At 38.7% G+C, this 20,961-nt stretch overlaps 1 protein-coding gene across 1 annotated transcript in view; it reads left to right on the forward strand.

The window, feature by feature from the left end:
- The first annotated feature begins 3,680 nt into the window (after positions 1 to 3,680).
- SHROOM3 (shroom family member 3) overlaps positions 3,681 to 20,961 on the forward strand; it is a 345,976-nt gene continuing 328,695 nt past the window's right edge. Inside the window, exon 1 of the mRNA XM_073017420.1 lies at positions 3,681 to 4,676. Within this exon, the coding sequence (XP_072873521.1) occupies positions 4,509 to 4,676 (168 nt within the window). The 5' untranslated portion in view covers positions 3,681 to 4,508. The remainder of the gene's footprint in view (positions 4,677 to 20,961) is intronic.

Consider the following 20,961-nt stretch of genomic DNA (forward strand, 5'->3'; position numbering starts at 1 on the left):
CAAACAGGTACCTATGGGGTCATAAAACTGGTAATTGTAGGAGTGGGGTGGCTTTAGGCCTGGCTGTGTCTGCTCATGGTGGCCTAAAGCCACCCCACTCCTACAATTACCAGTTTTATGACCCCATAGGAACTTGGGGGGGTAAGAGTCCTCAGGGTCAAAACCACTTTCATAATAATACTAAGACATTGTTTGCCTTTCCCACTTGCTCTCTCAAAAATGTATAGTGGAATTTTCCAGTGGCTATATGCCATGTGATAGCGAACAAATTGAATACAGAAGCAGATAGTAGAATCCAACCACCTTCTACTAACCTGACCGTTAAAGAGAGTTGCAAATATGTGAAACAATGCCATTCTTCTTGGTAATATTTTTTGTTTGAGACAATGTAATTATTTTTCATAAAAATATTAATATGTTACTTTAACATGTAAAGGAGTTATCATTATTTTTACATGAATTAATACATAAGTATTTTAAAATGTTCTTTTCTATTTTTAATATAGCAAATATTGGTCGATTCAAAACACATAAAATTTCTTTGGAGTCTTCAATAATTTTTAAGCATGTAAGGGTTCCTGAAACAAAAAAGCTTGAGAATTGCCAGCTTAAGTAAGGTACAGTTGGGCACAAGGCTCAATGGTATTACCAGAACTGTCTCACCCTTATCATAGACTCCTTTTCTCAGAGCTGGTTTACTTCTCAGGCATGTGATATCAAAGATGACTTCCAGCTGGGGCGTGGCAGCTCACACCTGTAATCTTAGCACATTGGGAGACTGAGGCGGAAGGATCCCTTGAGCCCAGGAGTTTGAGACCAGCCTGGGCAACAGAGTGAGACCCTGTCTGTACAAAACAATTTTTTAAATTAGCTGGCCATAGTGGCATGCACCTGTAGTCCCAGCTACTTGCGGAGCTGAGGTGGGAGGATTGCTTGAGCCTGGGAGGTTGAGGCTACAGTAGGCCACCATCACACACTGCACTCCAGCCTGGGCAACAAAGCAAGACTGTCTCAAAAAAAAAAAAAAAAAAAGAAAGAAAAGAAAAGACTTCCAGCAACTCCAAAATTTTATCTACCAACCTAGCAACCCATAGGAGAAAATGCCCTTTTTTGACAGCACTGGTAACATTTCTAGTTATAACATTGGTCACACTTAAGTCTCCTGCCCATCCACATATCAATCATTTGAGCCGGGGGTTGTTTGATTCCTGGGTCATTATATCCACCCTGGAGTCTGGGACAGGGACAGCCCACCAGCACCACAGGATCGAGGAAGAAGTGCTTCCCTAGAGGGATGTTGAATGGGCATAAAAGACATCTTCTATCAGAAAGCCTGAATCCTATGCTGTTCTCAATTAGAATCCTAACCTTTCTTTCCACTGTCAGCATCCTGAGACAATAGGATTGACTTTCTCTTTTGGGGGAGGAGAGTCTGATTGCATTCTGTAATTAAGAGTTTGCGTCCAAATCACATACCCTAAGAGAAGTTCTCCTTATGAATTAGCAATGCTATACCAAAGGAAAGTTGTCTTTTCACCATAAACTATGCAAAACACCTGACTTAAGCTGAGATTTCATTCCTAAACATCTGAAGATTTAAATTTCATGCCTGCTTGTGTTGCTTGCAGGATCACTCTGGTCAGATCATTTAACCTTCTGGTGGCCTCTGTGTCCTTACCTCTAAAATCAAGGGCGTAGGAGGATTTTCTCTTGCAGCTTTAACATTCTTTGAATCTAATCAATGGAAGATGGAGGAAAAAAGTTCTTCCAACCCTGGTCTATCAGCTGCTATACTGAAGGTCCGCAAAATGAAGTTTTTCGTATTTTTTTCAGATTATGTATCAATTTCAGTTATATATTTGTTTCTTCAATATTTTTGGTGATAATCTAAAATGGAGGTTTCATCAGTCTACAAGCACTGGGTTCATATTATCTTTTCCTTATTTCCTTTGCCTTTAGCTTCATTACTTTGATTTTTTTGTTTATTATTTTTTAAATTGACAACTAAAAATTGCACTCCGGCCTGGGTGACAAAGTGAGACTCTGTGTCAAAAAAAAAGCAATTTATTGTCTACAGTTAATTTACTTTACTGTTAGTGAGTGAGCCAGAATAGCCAGTATATATACTTACAGTGTGCCACATGATGTTTTGATGTCAGTATACATTGTAAAATGGCTAAATCAAGGAACTAACTTATTACCTCACATATTAATTTTTTTGTGGTGAGAGTACTTAAAATCTAATCTTAGCAATTTCCAAATATACAATACATTGTTATAATTATAGTCATCATGCTGTACAATAGATCTCTTGAGCTTGTGCCTCCTGTCTAACTGAAATTTTGTATAGCTGTGTTACTTTTAATATTAAATGTGGATTCTGTAAAATCCCAGTTTTTACAAAATGTGTTAGGAGTAACATAATAAGAGCCTCAAAAAATAATTTTTCAGAAAAAAAGCTGTTTATTTACCTAGGAATTTTATTTAAAATACATATGTTCTTTGAAATGAAAGAAAAGTTAATGTTTCTCCATTTATTCTAATTTACAAATTAAGCTGTAAAAGAAAGCCACGATAGAAATTGCATAAATTACTTGTAAGAATCAGCCGATTTTTACCACATACTTTCATTTGGTACACCTTAGGTTTCCTCAGGTTTCCACTCACATACTACCATTACATGAGGTTTTACTTTTTTTTTTTTTTATCTTTGAGCCCTTCAAGTGAAGTTACCATTGAAAATCAAACAACACCTCTCCAGTGTTATAAATTAAATATCATGTAATTTAATATCATATACCTGCTTTTCTGTATCAGCCTTTCATTAATTGTAAGTACAAACACCAAAATAATTGTTATCAAGCCCCACAGTAGTTTTTAACTTCAGTTTTCAACTGAATTCTCATTATCCCATACTTTTAAACAGAAAAAAGTTTTAGTACATATATTCCCTGGAAGTAATTCTAATCTGCTCCAATAACTAAATAGCTGAGGCTTCTGGGTTAGATATGGTTATCTACTGTTCAAATTTTTGATACAAAATATGAATGTTAAATTTTATATAACATTATTACAAAATTACATTGATAACATGAAATCAGAACAACATTCCTTCCCGAGTACCTAGTACTTACCCACAAGGCATTGTAGATTTCTTTTCATTTAAAGAGTGGATAACAATCTTGGAGTAGATAACAATGAAAACCTAGAAAAAAGAAAACCTGCGTCCTGTTTTTATTGAGTCAAACAAGCAGAAATTTGATTGGAAAGTCCCACTTCGTGTATTACACTTGGTAGCATTTTCTTCTAATGAAAAAATAAAGCCCTTGTGCCACCACCTTGACATGTACTTAAATGTTTACCCAAATCACTTAGGCATTGCTTCTCAAACTTGGCTGCAGCAGAATTGCCTGGAGGGTTTTTAAACACACAAATTCCTGTGTCTCACTCCCTGAAATTCTCCTTTAATTGGTACGAGGCAGGGCTATTCTAGGAACTATTTTCTATCCCTTGGTAATTAGCCATCTGTATAGTATTTTTAACTTTCTACGTGTTATCAACTGTAAGACCGTTTGGATTGTCAGGTCTTTGTGGTGAGCTGAATTCTGCATGGCAGTGCTTAGTGTGCAGAAAGGTTGCAGTGCCTCACTTTGCCTTAATCCATGTTCCTCTAACTTCCTTACTCTTTCTCTCAGAGGAGGCAAGTGGCTGTGGCGGCAACAGCGGTGGCTGATCGTCACTGAAAATACCAAGGAAAAGAACTGAGCTGCCACCTTCATATTTTTTCCATTAAGGACTAATTTACCGTGCTTTTTCATTTTCTCTACATCCTGCAAAAGGTTTTTTTTTCCTCTCCTAAGAAACAAACTATGAACTTATTGTTGAAAAAAAGAAGTAAAAAGTTTTAGCACAGCTTCTCTGTCTCTTTGGGACAAGTTAGAAAATTCTGAAGTGATCCGAAGCATAGTAAGTGCTTTCTTTCTTTTTAAGCTACTTCTGGGGAGGGAGGAGGCTATTGTAATGGTAAATTTCACTCCGAGAGGAAGAAAGGGTTGATAATCAATCAAAAATGAGGTATTCCTTTGAGTATTTGTTATTTTCTTACTATATTGTAAGATGCTTTTAATTTTCTCTGTAAAATAGGCAGAAATGGTTTTAGTGTGTGTATGTGTGAAATAAAAGCTCAAAAAAAGCAATCTTCACAGTGCCACTGAAGGAAGTTTTTACGAACGGAGTAGAGATGTATACCACTTGGGGGCTTCAGTGAAAACCCAGAATTCCTGAAGGAGGATTTACATTCAGAAATATTGAAGTGAAAATTCCTTCTGGTTCAGCATCTTGGAGTTCAGCTTGGAAGAACATTTTATGTATGGAAGAATTTGCTTCTCCAAACCTCTCTTTTGGCCATTGTGTATCCTGAAGGATGGGATAATTTGTGCTGTAGAAGCACTGCTTGCCTGAATTTGCTTCAGGCATTTTAAATTTAACTTGAGGGATCATGTGTTGGCATGATGAGGACCACTGAAAACTTCCACAAGCCTAGTGCCACATTAAACTCTAACACGACCCCCAGGGGAAGGTACATTTATCTGGAGGCATTCCTGGAGGGAGGAGCTCCCTGGGGTTTTACTCTGAAAGGTGGCCTGGAGCACGGAGAACCATTAATCATCTCTAAGGTATGTTTCTTTTTCCAATATTGCTTTTATTCAAATTGTTTTTTTCAACTTGTTAGATTTGTCAAAAATGCAAAATAATGATAACTGCCTTAATATAACTTAATTTGCTGTTTCATGCCTTTCTGATTATCTGGAAATATTTTAGATAGCCTGGTATTTGAAAGAAAAATGTGTCTAGCTCATTTATTCTGTAAAATCCCAAGAAAAATGTGCCTGTTTGATGGATAATCTTCTCTTTTGTGAATGAAATCGCATACAATCAGTTACCACATGAGCTTTTCAGTTATAAATCAGATTAAAGATTAATAACATGGTTAAGATGGTGGTATGGTATATATTTGTGCATACAAAAATATCTGCTTTTTCTTTCTTTAACTGAAAACAGCATCTAAAAATATTTTAAATTTGCTTATAATTCTGGATAATAGATTGCGTAAATACCATGTGTTGCTTTTTTTCCCCACACTCAGAAAGGAGAATTAAATCAGCTTTCAGTATAACTCAAGATCAAAACATTTCTACCTCTCTTATTTATCTGTATATTTGAATCCCTTTTTAAACCTTAGTCATCTTGCAGCATATCTGAATTCTTCATTTATCTTTTGGTGTGGGTAGTCATGCCAATGAAATTTTTATGTACTAGGGTTAATATTTTTATTTTTCTCTTAAACTACAGATTAACATTACTTGTTATAATACTGCTTTTACATTTTTAGAATATTTAATAGTCTGATACAATAGATTATAATGGCTTTTCACACATGTGCATTCATCAAGAAACATTTGTAATTAAGGGAGAAAAAATTTCTAGTTTGAGGGTGAGAAGAAGGTAATATGGATTGCATTTGAGCTCTGTTATCGGTTCAGGTTATTTTTCATATCCCCAGAAATAATTCCAAAAGGTTATTTTTCAAATTACTGAAGTAATTCTTACTGTGGATGAGCCAGGGAGAACTGAGTTTCACAGAGGTAAGCCACGAGTGCACAGGACACCATTGTAAGTGGTATGACTTTTCCTTAACTTTCTTAAGTAAAACAAAAGGATGTGCATACGTGTGTGTCAGTTAGGAAGTCCTCCCCCTGTGAAAAAATTCAAAACCAAGTTTATAGAGGCTCTCAGTAAATTGGGGTTTGTTTTTCACATATTACAAGAAGTTTGGAGGTAGATTTTACAGGCAAGGAGAGCAGCAGCTCAATAATGTGATCAGGTACCCCACTTACCTCTCCACTCTGCCATTCTTATGATGTTGGCTTTGTCTTCATGGTTGCGTGATGGATCCCACGACTCCAGCATTGCCTCTTCATTCCAGACAGGTTTTTGGCTTTTTGTTTCTCATTAGACCTTTGCTTACATTTCATTAACCAGAACTGTACCCTATGCCTATCTTTAGGCCAATCACTGGCAAAAAATGCCAGTGATTAATACAGACTGATTAGGATTTCTTTCACAGGTTCTGCAATAAGGACTTACTCTTCCTGAAGTCAAGGAATCGTTGGCCACTGTTTGAATGATTTGAGGTTCTTTTTGCAGTAAGAAAGAGGGCATGGTTGCTGCATAACAACTGAGAATTCTGCAATGAACATAAATATTGTCTCGGCATTTAAAAAGTCTAGTTGTACACAATTTGGCCCTTAATGATGAAATATTCTGTATCTATACACTACAGTATTTGACAGTTTGCTGTCAGAAAGGTCTAATCCTGCCATGAATGAGCCAGCTTCTCTAAGCCTCCATTTTACCTGCAGAATGGAACTATCCTACTATCTACTTTAATGGGTTGTGTTTAAATACAACCATGCATTTAGCTTAGTGCCTGGTACGTAGAAGGAGCTCAAAAAAAATCTTAGCAAAGATTATGATTATTGCTTTTCATTATTCTAGCAGACATGTGTAGTAGGAGATGGGTCTGGCTGCTGTAAAGAGATTCAAAATAACAAAAATATAGTAATTTATATCTCTAACGTAACAATCTGAGCATAAGCCAAACCAAAAGATGACTCTATGGTGTCAGGGAGCCAAGTTTATTCTATTTTCTTACTTCCATCCTGGAGTGATATCTCATCTGCATCATCCAAGTGACTTGCCACCACATCTGCTTTCCAGTCACTAAGAAGCAGGGAAGAGGGAAAAGAGAAGGCAATCTCCTTTCTTTCAAGGATCCAATCTGGTCCAATGTGCTCTGTCCACTATGGTAGCCCACAGTCACATGTGACTATTTCTATTTCCATTAAAGGTAACTAAAATGAGGTAAAACATTTTCAACTCTGTTTAAATGTTCCTCATTTGCACTTGTTGCATTCCAAGAGTTGCATTGTTCCGAAGCTCTTGAACATCTTCCCCCATGTTGTCTGTGTGGCAAACTCATTAAAGCTCCATTTCTTCTTCTCTCTGAGGTTTTCCTGATGTCACCCAAGTTGAGTTCCATGGTCTCCCTTCTACACTTCTATATTATGCATGTATCACATTGAATCATAAAATTTTATTTCTGTTGATTGCCTTCTCAGAAGTCTGTGACCCTTTTTAGGGCAGGGACTTTTTTTTTTTTTTTTTTTTCTCATCTCTATTGCATCTAAATCAGAGCCTAGGTACACAAATATTTGTTGAGTAAATGAAAGGGCATGGCTGTGTCTTACTCATTTTGCATTTTCAGGATCTAGCACAGTGCCTGGCACAGAGTAGGCACTCAATAACTTTTACTGAATTAATAAGCAAAAGACAAAACAGAACCGATGAGGATGCCAGGCAGACCTCCACTTGGGGCATGTATTCGTTTCCTGTTGCTGCTGTAACAAATTACTACAAACTTATGGCTTAAAAACAACACAACATACAGTTCTGTAGGTGACACACTTCACACAGGTCTCACTGAGCTAAAGTCAATGTGTCAGCAGGGCTGTGTCCCTTGCTGGAGGCTCTAGGGGAAAATGTGTTTTCTTGCCCTAACTTCTAGAGGCTGCCCACATTCCCTGGCTCATGGTCCCCTTCCTCTGTCTTCAAAGTCTGCAACAGCAGGTTGAGTCCTTCTCACCCTGCAACTGACCTGTGACTCTACCTCTCTCTTTCACTTTTAAAGCCTCTTGTGATTACCTTGGACCTACCAGGATAATCCTCGATAATCTCCCTATTTTAAAATCAGCTGGTTAATAGCCTTAATTGTATTTGCAACCTTAATTCACCTTTGCTAAATAACCTAACATATTCACAGGTTTCAGGGATTAGAATGCAGACGTCTTAGGGGAGACAGGGCATTATTTTCCCTAACACCAGACATTTGAGCATTGGTAGAAGTCTGTGTCATTAAGGCAGTACCAGGGATGAGACTAAAGTGGTGGCTGATCATGCGTATACTACATCTTCTTTCTAAGACAATGAAAGAAAATGCACATTAGCTTATACACTGCTAACCAGATGTCTGCTATTCTCCCAAGTTAGAGTGACCCTCCATTGTAGGGGAAGGGAAGGGATAGTACACATTGAGTCACACTTATGAAAGGCACATACACATTATACAAAGCAGCTATAAACTGCCAGGTTATGAATGACAAATAATAAATGAAATATCATTTTTCTTTAGATATAAATGAAGCAGGATAATGAATGAGCATAAAGGATCTACGAAGGGTAACAATAGAATAAATCATTTTTGAATTGCTTTCTTTGGGATTTAGTATCCTTGGAAAGGAAAGGTGGGGTTGTGGAAAGAGCCTCTGTAATCTGTGAACTTCAAAAAGAAAGAGTACCTTTTAAAAAATTGTCATTGTAAGTGGATGCTCAGGTAATTCAAGAGTCCAGGAAGTTGGTGGCATGATTTTATTATGACTCACTCTGTATTGTGGCTCAGAAAAGCAGTTCCACCTGCAGAGTGGATGCACCTGCTCCCAGGGCTCATAAGCCAGGTAACAACAATAAACAACAACAGCAGCAACTGCCGGTACTTACTTAGTGCTTATGATGTTCCAGGCTCTATTCCAAGAGATCTACATATGTTCACCCATTTAATTTCCACAACTTCACGGAGAGGGTAACACTCTTATCCCAATGTTATATGTGGGACACGGACCCAGAATTAATTTGAGTAACTTGCCGAAGCTCTCATAGCTACTAAGTGATAAAGTCAGGATTTGAACTCATGCATTCTGGTTCCAGAGTCCATGCGCTTCACACCCTATGCCATTCAGTCTCCATTGCCTACTGAACATTTGACTCTCTCTAGATTCTAGAATTATTATCTGAGTGAAATATGGGATTGATATTTCATTATATAAGTTTTTAAATCTATTCAGGGAAATTTTTTTAAAAAAATACATAATCTAATAAAGTTCCATAAAATAGGTCTGACTACTGCTCAGTCATCCCCTTTAAGTAGTTCAAGACCCATAAAATAAGGGGACACCTGCTGTTCTTGGCAAGTATGTTCATGGTGTCTCCACCTGTAGAGGCATTTCTTTGTGCTTTTCAAACGTGGACTTCAGAATTTAAAGATAAGCCACTGCCCTGGTCTCTTTTGTCTCTTACATCATCAACACTCAGTAACGTGCTGGTAGAAGCACTCCTCCATCAGTGCTTATATTTCTGATTTCTACTCCCCTGGAAGGTATCTGTGCTCTAGCTAGACTATCTCTGTGCCATCTCATTATAAATCTTGTTGGTTCCATCTTCCACACTGTCACCCCTCCTTCTCCAAAACTGCTTCCTCCACCTGCAATATCACCACCCTTTTCCTATCAATCCAAATCTTAGCCTCTTTGTCCACCAAGGCTTGACTCACTGACTCTATTTCATCAACAACTTTCCATTCTTTATCTATGGAGGTGAGGGGGAGGTGCTTAAGGCTTATTTTACCAACTCTTCAGCCACACTCATGAGTTCAATTTGAAATGGATTTTTAGGCAGTTCCCCAAGACCTGGCTCTGGTTGATGACCCAAAGTCATCTTTTCCATCTCCTTCCAACTACCACATTAGATCAACTTGTTATTCTGACCTTTTAAAACAGACAATCCTCTCTGACATTTTCCCTTTCTTGCTTTTTCCTTTAACATCCTTTGCCCTTCCTGCTAGGGTAGCCTCATCTCTCTGCTCCTCTTCAGCTAGTTTGTTTCTTTCTTCCCTCATTGCTCAATCTATCTTTGTCCTGCCTTTGCATTCATTCTTCTTTCTTCTTATCTCCCCAGTGGCTTTATTTTTTATTTTAATTTTATTTATTGATTTATTTATTTTGAGATGGAGTTTCGCTCTTGTTGCCTGGGCTGGAGAGCAATGGCATGATCTTGGCTCATTACAACCTCCACCTCCTGGGTTCACGCGATTCTCCTGCCTCAGCCTCCCGAGTAGCTGGGATTACAGGCATGCGCCACCACACCCCGTTAATTTTGTATTTTTAGTAGAGACGGCATTTCTCCATGTTGGTCAGGCTGGTCTCGAACTCCCAACCTCAGGTGATCTGCCCACCTTGGCCTCCCAAAATTCCAAGATTACAGGTGTGAGCCTCCCCATCTGGCTCCCCAGTGGCTTTTTATTATATAGGTATATAAAGGTCCTACAAAGGTAGTTGTTTGCATTTGGCATCCTGCCAATAAATTGTACTCGTTAAGGCCAGATGGGTTTTACTCATGCTGTATATCCTTCTCTTAGCAAAATCTTTCTCATTTTCACATAGCAAATGCTCAATAAATGTTAAATGATTAATAGGATTGTACAGCTATAGGAAATACTAGCAATCATGTAATAACTTTCTTCATACACAGAGAGAAAACTGAGATGCAAAAAAGTTTACTTATTTGCCAAGATGGTTTCAGTCTTAGCAAATTGAGAGTATGAATCTGTGTGTATGTAAAGCCCCAAGTAGTAAGGAAGTAATTACTTTCTCTGATTGTGCCCTTTATACTTTTTTGTTGTTGTTTTTTGAGATGGAATCTTGCTCTGCTGCCCAGGCTGGAGTGTAGTGGTGCGATCTCGGCTCACTGCAAGCTCCGCCTCCCAGGTTCACGGCATTCTCCTGCCTCAGCCTCCCGAATAGCTGGGACTACAGGCGTCCGCCACCACACCCAGCTAATTTTTTGTATTTTTAGTAGAGACAGGGTTTCACAAAGTTAGCCAGGATGGTCCCGACCTTGTGATCCACCTGCCTCAGCCTCCCAAAGTGTTGGGATTACAGGCGTGAGCCACCGCGCCCAGCCCCGCCCTTTATACTTTTCTAGGAATCCTAGCTCCCCTGTTAGACTGTTACCTTTCAGAAGCTAAAGTTAACCCTTCATTGATTCCTTTTCTCTCTCTCTCTCCCCTACCCTTCTTTCCTTCCTCCTTTTCATTATTCATGGGGCTTAAACTATGCATAACAATTATGAAAATGAAAATGTGGATGAATAAAGAGGAAGATAAGTATTAGAGAGGATATTCTTACAAATCTTTGTTAGACGCTATCTAGGCCAGTGTGCACACAGGTTACTAGAAAAACCTGTTTAAAAACATAAGGCAAGCAGGTTAAGTTGGGCTGAGTCTGACCATGTCTTTCATATGCACATATGTAATGTGATGTCTGTTGAATTGAATTAGATTGGGAAAAAAGGAAAACTCATGTTTTTCTTTAATTTTTAAACCTTTAAGAATTAACTAAATTTTAGTTAGTCTTACACGTTTTTAGACAAATTAATTTTGATATTTCCTATGAATGTTGTTGGAAATAACTTTTATTCAAGTAGCATGCTGACATGCTGTACCAAATGGGTGTCAGCATCGGTAAGAACTCTGCTTTCTCTCACAGCTAATAGATTCCCAAGGCTTTGCCTCCTACGCAGGGGGCACAATTTAATTTAGGAAAGATTCATCTCATTTTAGTGAGCCCACAGTATGATTGGAGAGGTATAATGAGAGACTTTCTATCAATTTTTGAAAAAACAAAACCTCAAAGGACATGCTGGATCTTAACTAGTCCATAGACAGACTCTTCCACATCTCTCCCTTTGATGTAGTTCCAAACAGTGAACATCTTATCCAAAGGGCTGTGGTGCAGAGTCCTTGTTCTCCTACTTGGTTCATCCCAGGAGTCCATCCATCTCTTGTGCTCTTGACATCCCAGGCACTCCTCAATGAAACAAAATGAGGCGAAGATTCTCTACTAAATCTAAGCACTGTTTCTCCCCCTCTTCTAATGACTTTCTCCACAAAGGCTACATTGGTACACTGTGGATCTGGATTTGTAGAATGGAAGTGATTCTCTTCTGCCTTCAGAGGAAGCTTTCCTGACTTGGCAGACCGATGTGCAGAACACTCTGTCCTGGGTATCTGAGCCTGAATTTGCTCTTATGTCAACTACATTTTTTCATTCCTCAATATCTATTTGTTTTCTTCTTCTCCATTTTGAGCTGTATTTTTTTCTTGGAGATTTTTGAGATTATTTAATTTTTCTTTTTTGTTTTATCGACGAGGCTTCATTCCGTCACCTAGGCTGGAGTGCAGTGGTGTGATCACAACTCATGGCAACCTTGACCTCCCTGGGCTCAGGTAATCTTCTCACCTCAGCCTCCTGAGTAGCTGGGATTAAAGGTGCACACCACCGCACCCAACTAATTTTTGTAGAGGTGGGGTTTTGCTATGTTGCCCAGGCTGGTCTCAAACTCCTGAGCTAAAGTGATCTGCCCCCCTCAACCTCCCTAAGTGCTGAGATTTCAGGAGTGATCCACCGTGCCTGGCCTAAACCTTTATTTTTGAATGCTCTTTGGTACATGTATATTAATTTATATTTGTAATTTCTGTGTAATATATATGTCACATATATGTATATATGAATGTGTGTCTGTGTGTGTGTGTGTGTGTGTGTGTGTATATATATATTTTTTCATTTTAGGTGAGGTTTTCCAGCATAGAAAAAAGCATACATCCCAGACAATACAGGGCTCAGAGTGGAAACAAACAAGTTTTATTTCTACTGTAGCTTTTACTGGCTATGTGACCATGGCAAGTAATAACCTTCCTGAACCTCAGTTTCCAGTTTCCTCATCTTTCTTTTTTTTTTTTTTTTTTTTTTGAGACGGAGTCTTGCTCTGTCGCCAGGCTGGAGTGCAGTGGCGTGATGATCTTGGCACACTGCAACCTCTGCCTCCCGGATTCAAGTGATTCTCCTGCCTCAGCCTCCCAAGTAGCTGGGACTACAGGCATGGGCCACCATGCCTGGCTAATTTTTGTATTTTTAGTAGAGATGGGTTTTCACCATATTGGTCAGACTGGTCTTGAACTCCTGACTTCGTGATCCGCCCGCCTCGGCCTCCCAAAATACGGGGACTACAGGCTTGAGCCACCATACCTAGCCAGTTTCCTCATCTTTCAAAGGCAGCAGGCATGGTGGCTCACACCTGTAATCCTAGCACTTTGGGAGGATGCATCAGGTGGATCATTTGAGTCCAGGAGTTTAAGACCAGCTTGGGCCACATGGCAAAACCCCGTCTCTTCAAAAAATTCAAAACTTTGCCAGGCATGGTGGTGTGTGCCTGTGGTCCCAGCTACTCAGGGGGCTGAGGCGGGAGGATCGCTTGAGCCCAGGAGGCAGAGGTTACAGTGAGCCAAGATTGTGCTACTGCACTGTAGCCAGGTGACAGAGCCAGACACTGACTCAAAAAAAAAAAAAAAAAAAAAAAAAAAGGAACATTCTTACCTAATGAAGTTGTTGTAAGTATCCAACATAGTATAAGCTATGCAATAGTGCTTTGCAGGTATCCAGCATAAGTAGGCAACTCATATGGCAAAGATGATACTTGGCTGATTTTCTGTATCATGACCAGCAGCTGCTACCTCACACTGAAACACTGAACAGCTCATTCCCTGCCATCACAGAGTTTATATTCCAACAGAAGGGGACTGGCAATAAATATGTTTGTATATGATAATTTCAGGGTGTGGTAAGTATTATTAAGAAAAAAAAAACCCAATACGATATGTTCCAGAGTGATAGTGTCTATGAGGTAGAGGTATGCAACATGGTGATTAGAGAAGGGTTTTCTGAGGAGATGACATTTGAGCCAAGACCTAATAAGAAATAAGAAGCCAGACACACAAGGAGGTTTTAAGTTGGGCTGAGGCAGGAGAATCTTAGAAAGTTCTAGAAACAAAAAGAAAGTCAGTGTTATTGGAGTACAGGTAGCAAGAGAGTAATATGAGAAATGGAAAGGTAGGCCGAGATCAGATCACAAAAGGCCTTGCAGGCTGTGGAAAGGACCTTGGACTGGATCTTAATGCAGAGTGTGAGGGTAGATTGCACCAAGAGACTTTCTCTATTCATGGTGAAGTGGACAGACCCATGGCAGGTACTTATACCCTGGGAGGTTTTTAGTACTGGCTCTTAAAGCCACCTTCGTCCTCCCTCTCATGTACGTTTCTAAGGCACTTCCTGGGTCTACAACAGGACAGGGCTTTCCAAAAGACAATTGTCAACCAAAAGACAACTGTCTACATCATTGTAACTTATGGAATGATGTGCAAAGAAACAGCAAATACTCTCTTTGCTCTTGGGAGAATTTTCCTCCTCCACCCCATGACTCTTGATCTCTTGGGTTATTTTTCACTCTCAATTGACAAGACTTGCTGGGTTGCTTTTATCACCGTACTGTGAGTAGCTTGACTGAGGTCCTGCTCTGTAATAGGCATGCTAGCTAACGTAAGCAGTACAAAATTCTGGGAAGTCATACTACTATTTCCATTTTATAGATGGAGAGACTGGAAGCTTGCTGAAGGTCACAAAACTAGTAAGGTACACATCTAAGACCTTTTAACTTTCAGCCTGAAAAATGTCTTTTAAAGTAAAAACGTATTGTCACTTTGTGATGCCAATGAACCCTTCCATCTCTGTTGCCCCGTATCTTGATAAACTGGTTAAAAAAAAAGTGGAATGCATGAACTGTGTGCAATCGTCAGGCAACTTGGTGGCATCCTTAAGGTGCCCTGCTTGGTGAAATAGGGGGTACATCTACTTCTGTTAACACTGGGAGTTTAACGGGACTCTCCGCATCTTCCCAGGGGCTGCTTCCTGCTGCTTTTTACTTCTCCCAGGCTCTGACCACTCTGATTGTTTGGGCAGGGTATATCCCATCGCATGCATAGGCCATGACAAAACCTCAACCCCCAAGGCCTGGTACTCAAGGAGAAACATTTGACAAACATTAGATGGTTTAAAGCTGACACGGACTGAAACCAGTTAAAAGAGGAAATCAGACATGAGTTGCAAACTGAGAGAACAATGATCTGCTGGGGCACATTAGGTTCATGCCTCCTGACATGCTGATGAGCCCCTGTTCTGAGCTGGTCAACACAACTGATGGTCTTTTATGAAGGAGTGCTCGTTACACCAAAGTTTATCTCATTTTGATTGTCCCTTTCTAGCCCTTGCTTAGCTCACAGTGTAGTGCATCTGCTCTGCTTGTCCAGCTTCATCTACTGCTGAGTTGGCTGTGTCCATGCTCAATCTGTCTGCTCTGGTTTCATGATGGTCACTAGCATTCACTTTCCCTGCAAGGTCTACTTTCTGGCTTTCCTAATAGTACACTCTCTTGACATGATCCTGGGAACTCCACGCACAGTTGTTACCCTCAAAGCCACTGCTACCTGCTAGGGTCTTGGCTCAATTGGCCTCATCTCTCACTCATTCTTCGTTCCTGGAAACCTGGTACAGACAGATCCTAGCATTCTAAAGATCTCACAATTTAAAAATCATTGTGACATGAATTTGAAGGTAAAACCCAGGCAATTTAAGTAGAAATAAACATTCTTCAGGTTAGTCAACGTGCCTAGTACTTTGTATATTAAAGTGTATCCCAAGCCACATATTTGCTAGAAGGTAAGAAGAAAAATTGGACTCTGGAATCAATTGCCTTTCTCTTTTCCTTTGAAAAGTTAACATTTTTAATGAAAGAAGTTGTATGGGTACAATGTAAGCTTTTATCATCTTGCATGTGTCCTCTGAGAGTTTCACATTTTTTAGACCTTGTCTCATAGAAACTGGGAAATGAACTTCTGGAATTCAGACCCAGGATCTGGCTGCATTCCAGAAATAAATATACATGTTGGGTGGTGAGACAGATAATTAAAAGAATAGGAGAATGAGCAAACTTTTGAGAATGAGAAGGCAGAAAATAGACTCTTTTTTCTCATGCCTTGCTTTTGCTTTTGTTTGTTTTTTATATTTTTACTTTTGAGTATCAGCTAGTGAGTAGCAGGGCAAAAACAAGGCAGCCATTGATCTAAGTATAAGACAGCAGGAGGAAGGTTAAGAGAATGAGTGTTACTCTTTAGGACTGTATTCATAGTTGCATGGTGGTGCTCTTGGCTCAAAGTCTACAATTAAATCCGTTTTTGGCACTCCCTTGAAAGCGTTACTATCACAGTTTTCCCTACATATGTAAGTCAATACATTTGACCTTTAAGAAGGACAGTGGGTGTAGACCCCCTCCAGTGGGCCAACACGTACTGCAAATTTATGAACTCAGGCACTGCAAAGTACTACTGCCACCTTGCTTCTTCAACAGAGAAGGCAAAATAAACAGAGGAGGATTCCGTAGTATAAAAAAGAAAAAAATACATTATTTATATTTAAACAAATAAAATTATTTACAGAACATTACTTATATGTACTCAGTCTCTGCTGTGTGTCAGGTACTATGTTAGGTTCTTTTATTTATTATTTTCTAGAATGAGATTGGTTTTTATATATGAGGAAAGAGATTTTTCATAAAAGATGGAGCCAAGATTTAAGGCTAACTCATTTCACTCATTAGTTGTCATATTTAGTCAACACATCATTTATTGAGTGCCTAAAATCTGACAGCACTGGGAAACAACAGAAGATGAGGTCACTGCACCCCAAAGGAGCATGTTCTCCTTTTTTCTTCTTATACCACTGCAACTGACGCATCCACATTTCCTCATCTTCATTTCTGTGCGCATTGGCTGCACTTCCAGCTGTCACCATCTGCAATTCTTTGCTTGAAGCCCTTTGCCACAATAATGACACCAAGAGCAACCCTCCATGACCAACTGGAGTTGGTACATAAGCAGCTTAGTCCTTTCATCTCTCAGATGGGATGACTCTCATGTATATGTTTTCCACTATCACCTAGAGTTTCTTCAGAGTCCAGCTCCAGTTGCCCACAGTTGTAGCTGGCTTGATCAAACATCTATGTCAGCTGCCTTCCCTTTTCTACCTCATGTTCCCACTTCCCTGTCAGCTTTCTTTACCCCCCAGGTAAACTACTTGCATTTGAAGTCTTGTCTCAGGGTCTGTTTCTGAGGAAATGCAAACTAAGATGACCGCCATTTAGAGAATGCTTACTAAGGGACAGCCAGACCCTAAAGACTAACGTACATCTATCTGTTTCCAAAATCTGTGATCTTTGGACCATTGCACTGTACTATGAACTTCAAGTGGAAGGAATCCCATAGAATCTTACACCTAATCTTTTTGGGTGCTAAGAAAAGTGGAAATCCATCCCCAGACAGGGTATTTTGTAGTTCTGTATTTAGGCCTTCACCCTCTCGTGGGATGGGTGTGTCTTCTCTTTTCTCCATGGAATTGACTGAAAAGTCTCATTCTGCTTTTATCATCACTTCGTTTCTCTGAATGAATCAAGCATCTCTGAATGAAATCAAGATTTTCTCCCTCCCCTCTGAGAGTAGGATCCACTCTCTTGTTCCATAGGTTCTCTTTGGTTCTATAGGTTAATGGTTAAGGAAAATGTGACCCCCCTGAACAGAATAGATAAAGAAAATTATTCATTTGGGGCTCTCTGAGGAGAGAAATTCTTTTCTAGAATTTTATTTATATTACTTATTTTCTTACTCAATTCATACTACAACATAGACTAAAAAGAAAAGTGGATATATACTGTTTTTAAAGTCCAGAGTATTTGACAATATAATGTGGTAGTGGTGTGAAGTTTTGCACCTAAGCAGGCAATAGAATATGACATAGTTTCCAAACTACCCTGCCCTTGAAATAACAGAATAACTTTTTAACACTAACATGCATTTCCTTGAATAACTTGTAGCACTGCCAAATTCCACACAAGAAGCTTCTTTTCTTCAGGGGCTGCTTCCCTGCAATGTGAATATTCTTTGACTCACTATGTTGTCCATTTCCAATTTCCTTGTTTTTTGCTTGAGTTCACTGAAGACTGACAAAGAGTAGCTTCATGTGACAGCCATTAGTCTGCTTTAAACCTCAGCTTGATCTTGAATGGATAGAATAATGAATAGATTTTGTGTCATATAATTCATGTTGTCAGTTATATGAAATTGGCAGTTAAAGAGAAACTAAATATGCTTCCAGTCCTCTCTTTTCTAAATTCATATTTGAATATAATAATGCAAAAGACATTGTTCCTTCTTTTATTTAAAGCATTTTTGTAGCAGTCTGAACTGTGAATAATAAACATATGCTTTATTAAAAAACAGAAGGTGTGGAAGATAAGTGTTTGACTCTTTGTATTAATGAGAATTAACAAGTGGTTTTAAAAATTGAGCTTGTATGTGTGTGTGAGCACAGGGAGGGGTATTTCATCATAATGAGGGAGGCCTTGGCAACTTAGTGTTCGTTTTAACTCCATTGATTGCTGAACACATTCATGCCTGCTCTAGCTCCAGGGAGGCTGTGGAACAGGAAATAAGAGATTCAAAAAGCAGCACAGAAGAAAATCATGTCCTCTCTTTCCATCTCCCAAGCAGAGGAAAATATGCTTTCTTTTTGGTTAAAATTCCTTGGTTTGTCCTATTTATACTGTCATTTCAGAGAGATTAAAAGTACACCTTTTCATACATTGCAAGTGGGAATGTAAAATGGTGCAGCCACTTTGGAGAAACAGCTGGCCATGGCTTAAAATGTTAAACATAGAGTTACCATGTCACCCAACAGTTCTGCTCCGAAGTATATACCCAGGAGAAATAAAAACATATATCTGTACAAAGACTCATACTCAAATGTTCATAGCTTCATTATTCACAATAGCCATAAATAGAAAAATCCAAATGCCCATAAACTGAATAAACAAAATGTGGTATAGCCATATAATGGAATACTATTTGGCAATAAGAAGGAACTGAGTTACAACATGTATGAACTTCGAAAATATTATGCTCAGTGAAAGACAACAGACACAAAGGAACACATATTTTATAACTCCACATATATGAGATACCCAGAAAAGGTTATTCTAAAGGGACAGAAAGTAGATGAAAGATTGCCTCAGGCTGTGGATAGGAATAGAGAGTGACTATAAATGGGTACAAGGTTTCTTTCTGAGATAATGGAAATGTTCTGAAACTAGGTGTTCTGAAAGTAGATAGTTGCCAACTCTGTAAATATAGTAAAAATCAATGAATCATAAAGAAAAACACTACTTCTATTCTGGTAACAAAAATTAGAAAGAGCAAAAAAAGACAGAAATTATAGTAAACCACAAAGTAAATTATTACCTACCACGTTAACCATTTAGTATTGATTTTTTTTTTTTTTTTTTTTTTTTTTTGCAATGGAGTTTCGCTCTTTTGCACAGGCTGGAGTGAAGTGGCATGATCTTGGCTCACTGCAACCTCTGCCCCCAGGTTCACGCCATTCTCCTGCCTCAGTCTCTTGAGTAGCTGGGATTACAGGCACCTGTCACCATGCCTGGCTAATTTTTGTATTTTTAGTAAAGACGGGGCTTCGCCATGTTGGCCAGACTGGTCTTGAACTTTTGACCTCAGGTGATCCACCTGCCTTAGCCTCCCAAAGTGCTAGGATTACAGACGTGAGCCACTGCACCCACCAGTATTGATTTAATTAACTGAAATTTAATGTAGAGGAAAATAAGCAAAATAAGCTCCAAAAAATGTCACAGAGTCCTAATTATTCAAAGAATCATAAAGATGTCATTTACACCATTCAATAGATAAACTGCAAAAAAATTGTGCCAAATCAAAGAAAGCAGGCACAACAATGTATATTCTTAATTATTTCATTTGTGTAAAATTTTAAAACTAGTCATTGGTGAAAGAAATCAGACCAATCATTGCCTCTGTGGTTGGAGACTGACTAGAGTACAAGGGATGATGTGCACTAGTGCCCTTTTGATGCATGAAAGTTTTAAATTTCTGGGATGATGGAAATGTTCTATATCTTAATAGTGATATGTGCTATGTGGATACATGCATTTGTCAAAAACTCATTGAACTGTTTTTTTTAAGCTCTGCACATTTTACTGCATGTAAGTTATACCTTAAATAAAATCTGATACCTTAAATAAAGTGAGATACAGGAAGAAATTGGCCATTGGTAGCACAAAACAGAATTGAAAGTTTAGAAATGGACCCATTAGATATATAATAATTTAGTATAGGATAAAAGAAGAATTTTTTAAGGTTTTTTTAGAAACAGGGTCTCACTATGTTGCCCAGGCTAGAGTGCGGTGGTTATTCCCAGGCACAATCATGGTACACTGCAGCCTTGAACTCTTGGGCTCAAGCCATCCTCCTGCCTCAGCCTCTGAGTAGCTGGGACTAGAGGCGTGTACCACCATGTCTAGCAGAAATTTTAAATCAGTGAGGGCAAAAAGTGATTTTTAAATAATAATACTGGGGCCAGGAAGGATAAAAGCTGGAGTCATTTCATTCCTAACACCAAAATTAGGTCAGATGAATAAAAGATTCAGATAGAAAAAGTGAAATAAGTTTACTTCATATATTTTTGTATTGTTTGGAGACTTTTATAGCAAATACATTTTAATTTTTTTGTGGTAAAATATCCATAACATAAAATTAACCGTTTTTGCCATTTTAAAGTATACAGTTCAGTGGCATCAATTACATTCACATTGTTTGCACTTATCACCAACATCCACCTCCAGAAAGTTTTCATCTTCCCAAACTGAAACTCTGTACCCATTAAAAACCAATTCCCCATTCCTTCCAGTCCCTAGCCCTTAGCCCCTGGCAACCTCCATTCTACTTTCTGTCTTCATAAACTTGATTACTCTAGGTGCTTCATATGAGTGGAATCATACAATATTTGTTCTTTCGAGATTGGCCTATTTTACTTAGCACAGTGTTTTTCAAGATTCATTCACATTGTAGTGTGTGTCAGAACTTCATTTATTTTAAGGGTGAATAATATTCCATTGTATCTGTATACAATATGTTGTTTATTTATTTATCCATTGATAGATATGTAGGTTGTCTCTGCCTTTTAGCTATTGTGAATAGTGAGCTATGTACGTTTGAGTTTAAGTCATCATATAGATTTGTTTTTGTTTTTGAGACAGAGTTTCGCT

Source organism: Chlorocebus sabaeus, chromosome 7, assembly GCF_047675955.1.
Source record: "Chlorocebus sabaeus isolate Y175 chromosome 7, mChlSab1.0.hap1, whole genome shotgun sequence".
Classification (NCBI taxonomy): Eukaryota; Metazoa; Chordata; class Mammalia; order Primates; family Cercopithecidae; genus Chlorocebus; species Chlorocebus sabaeus.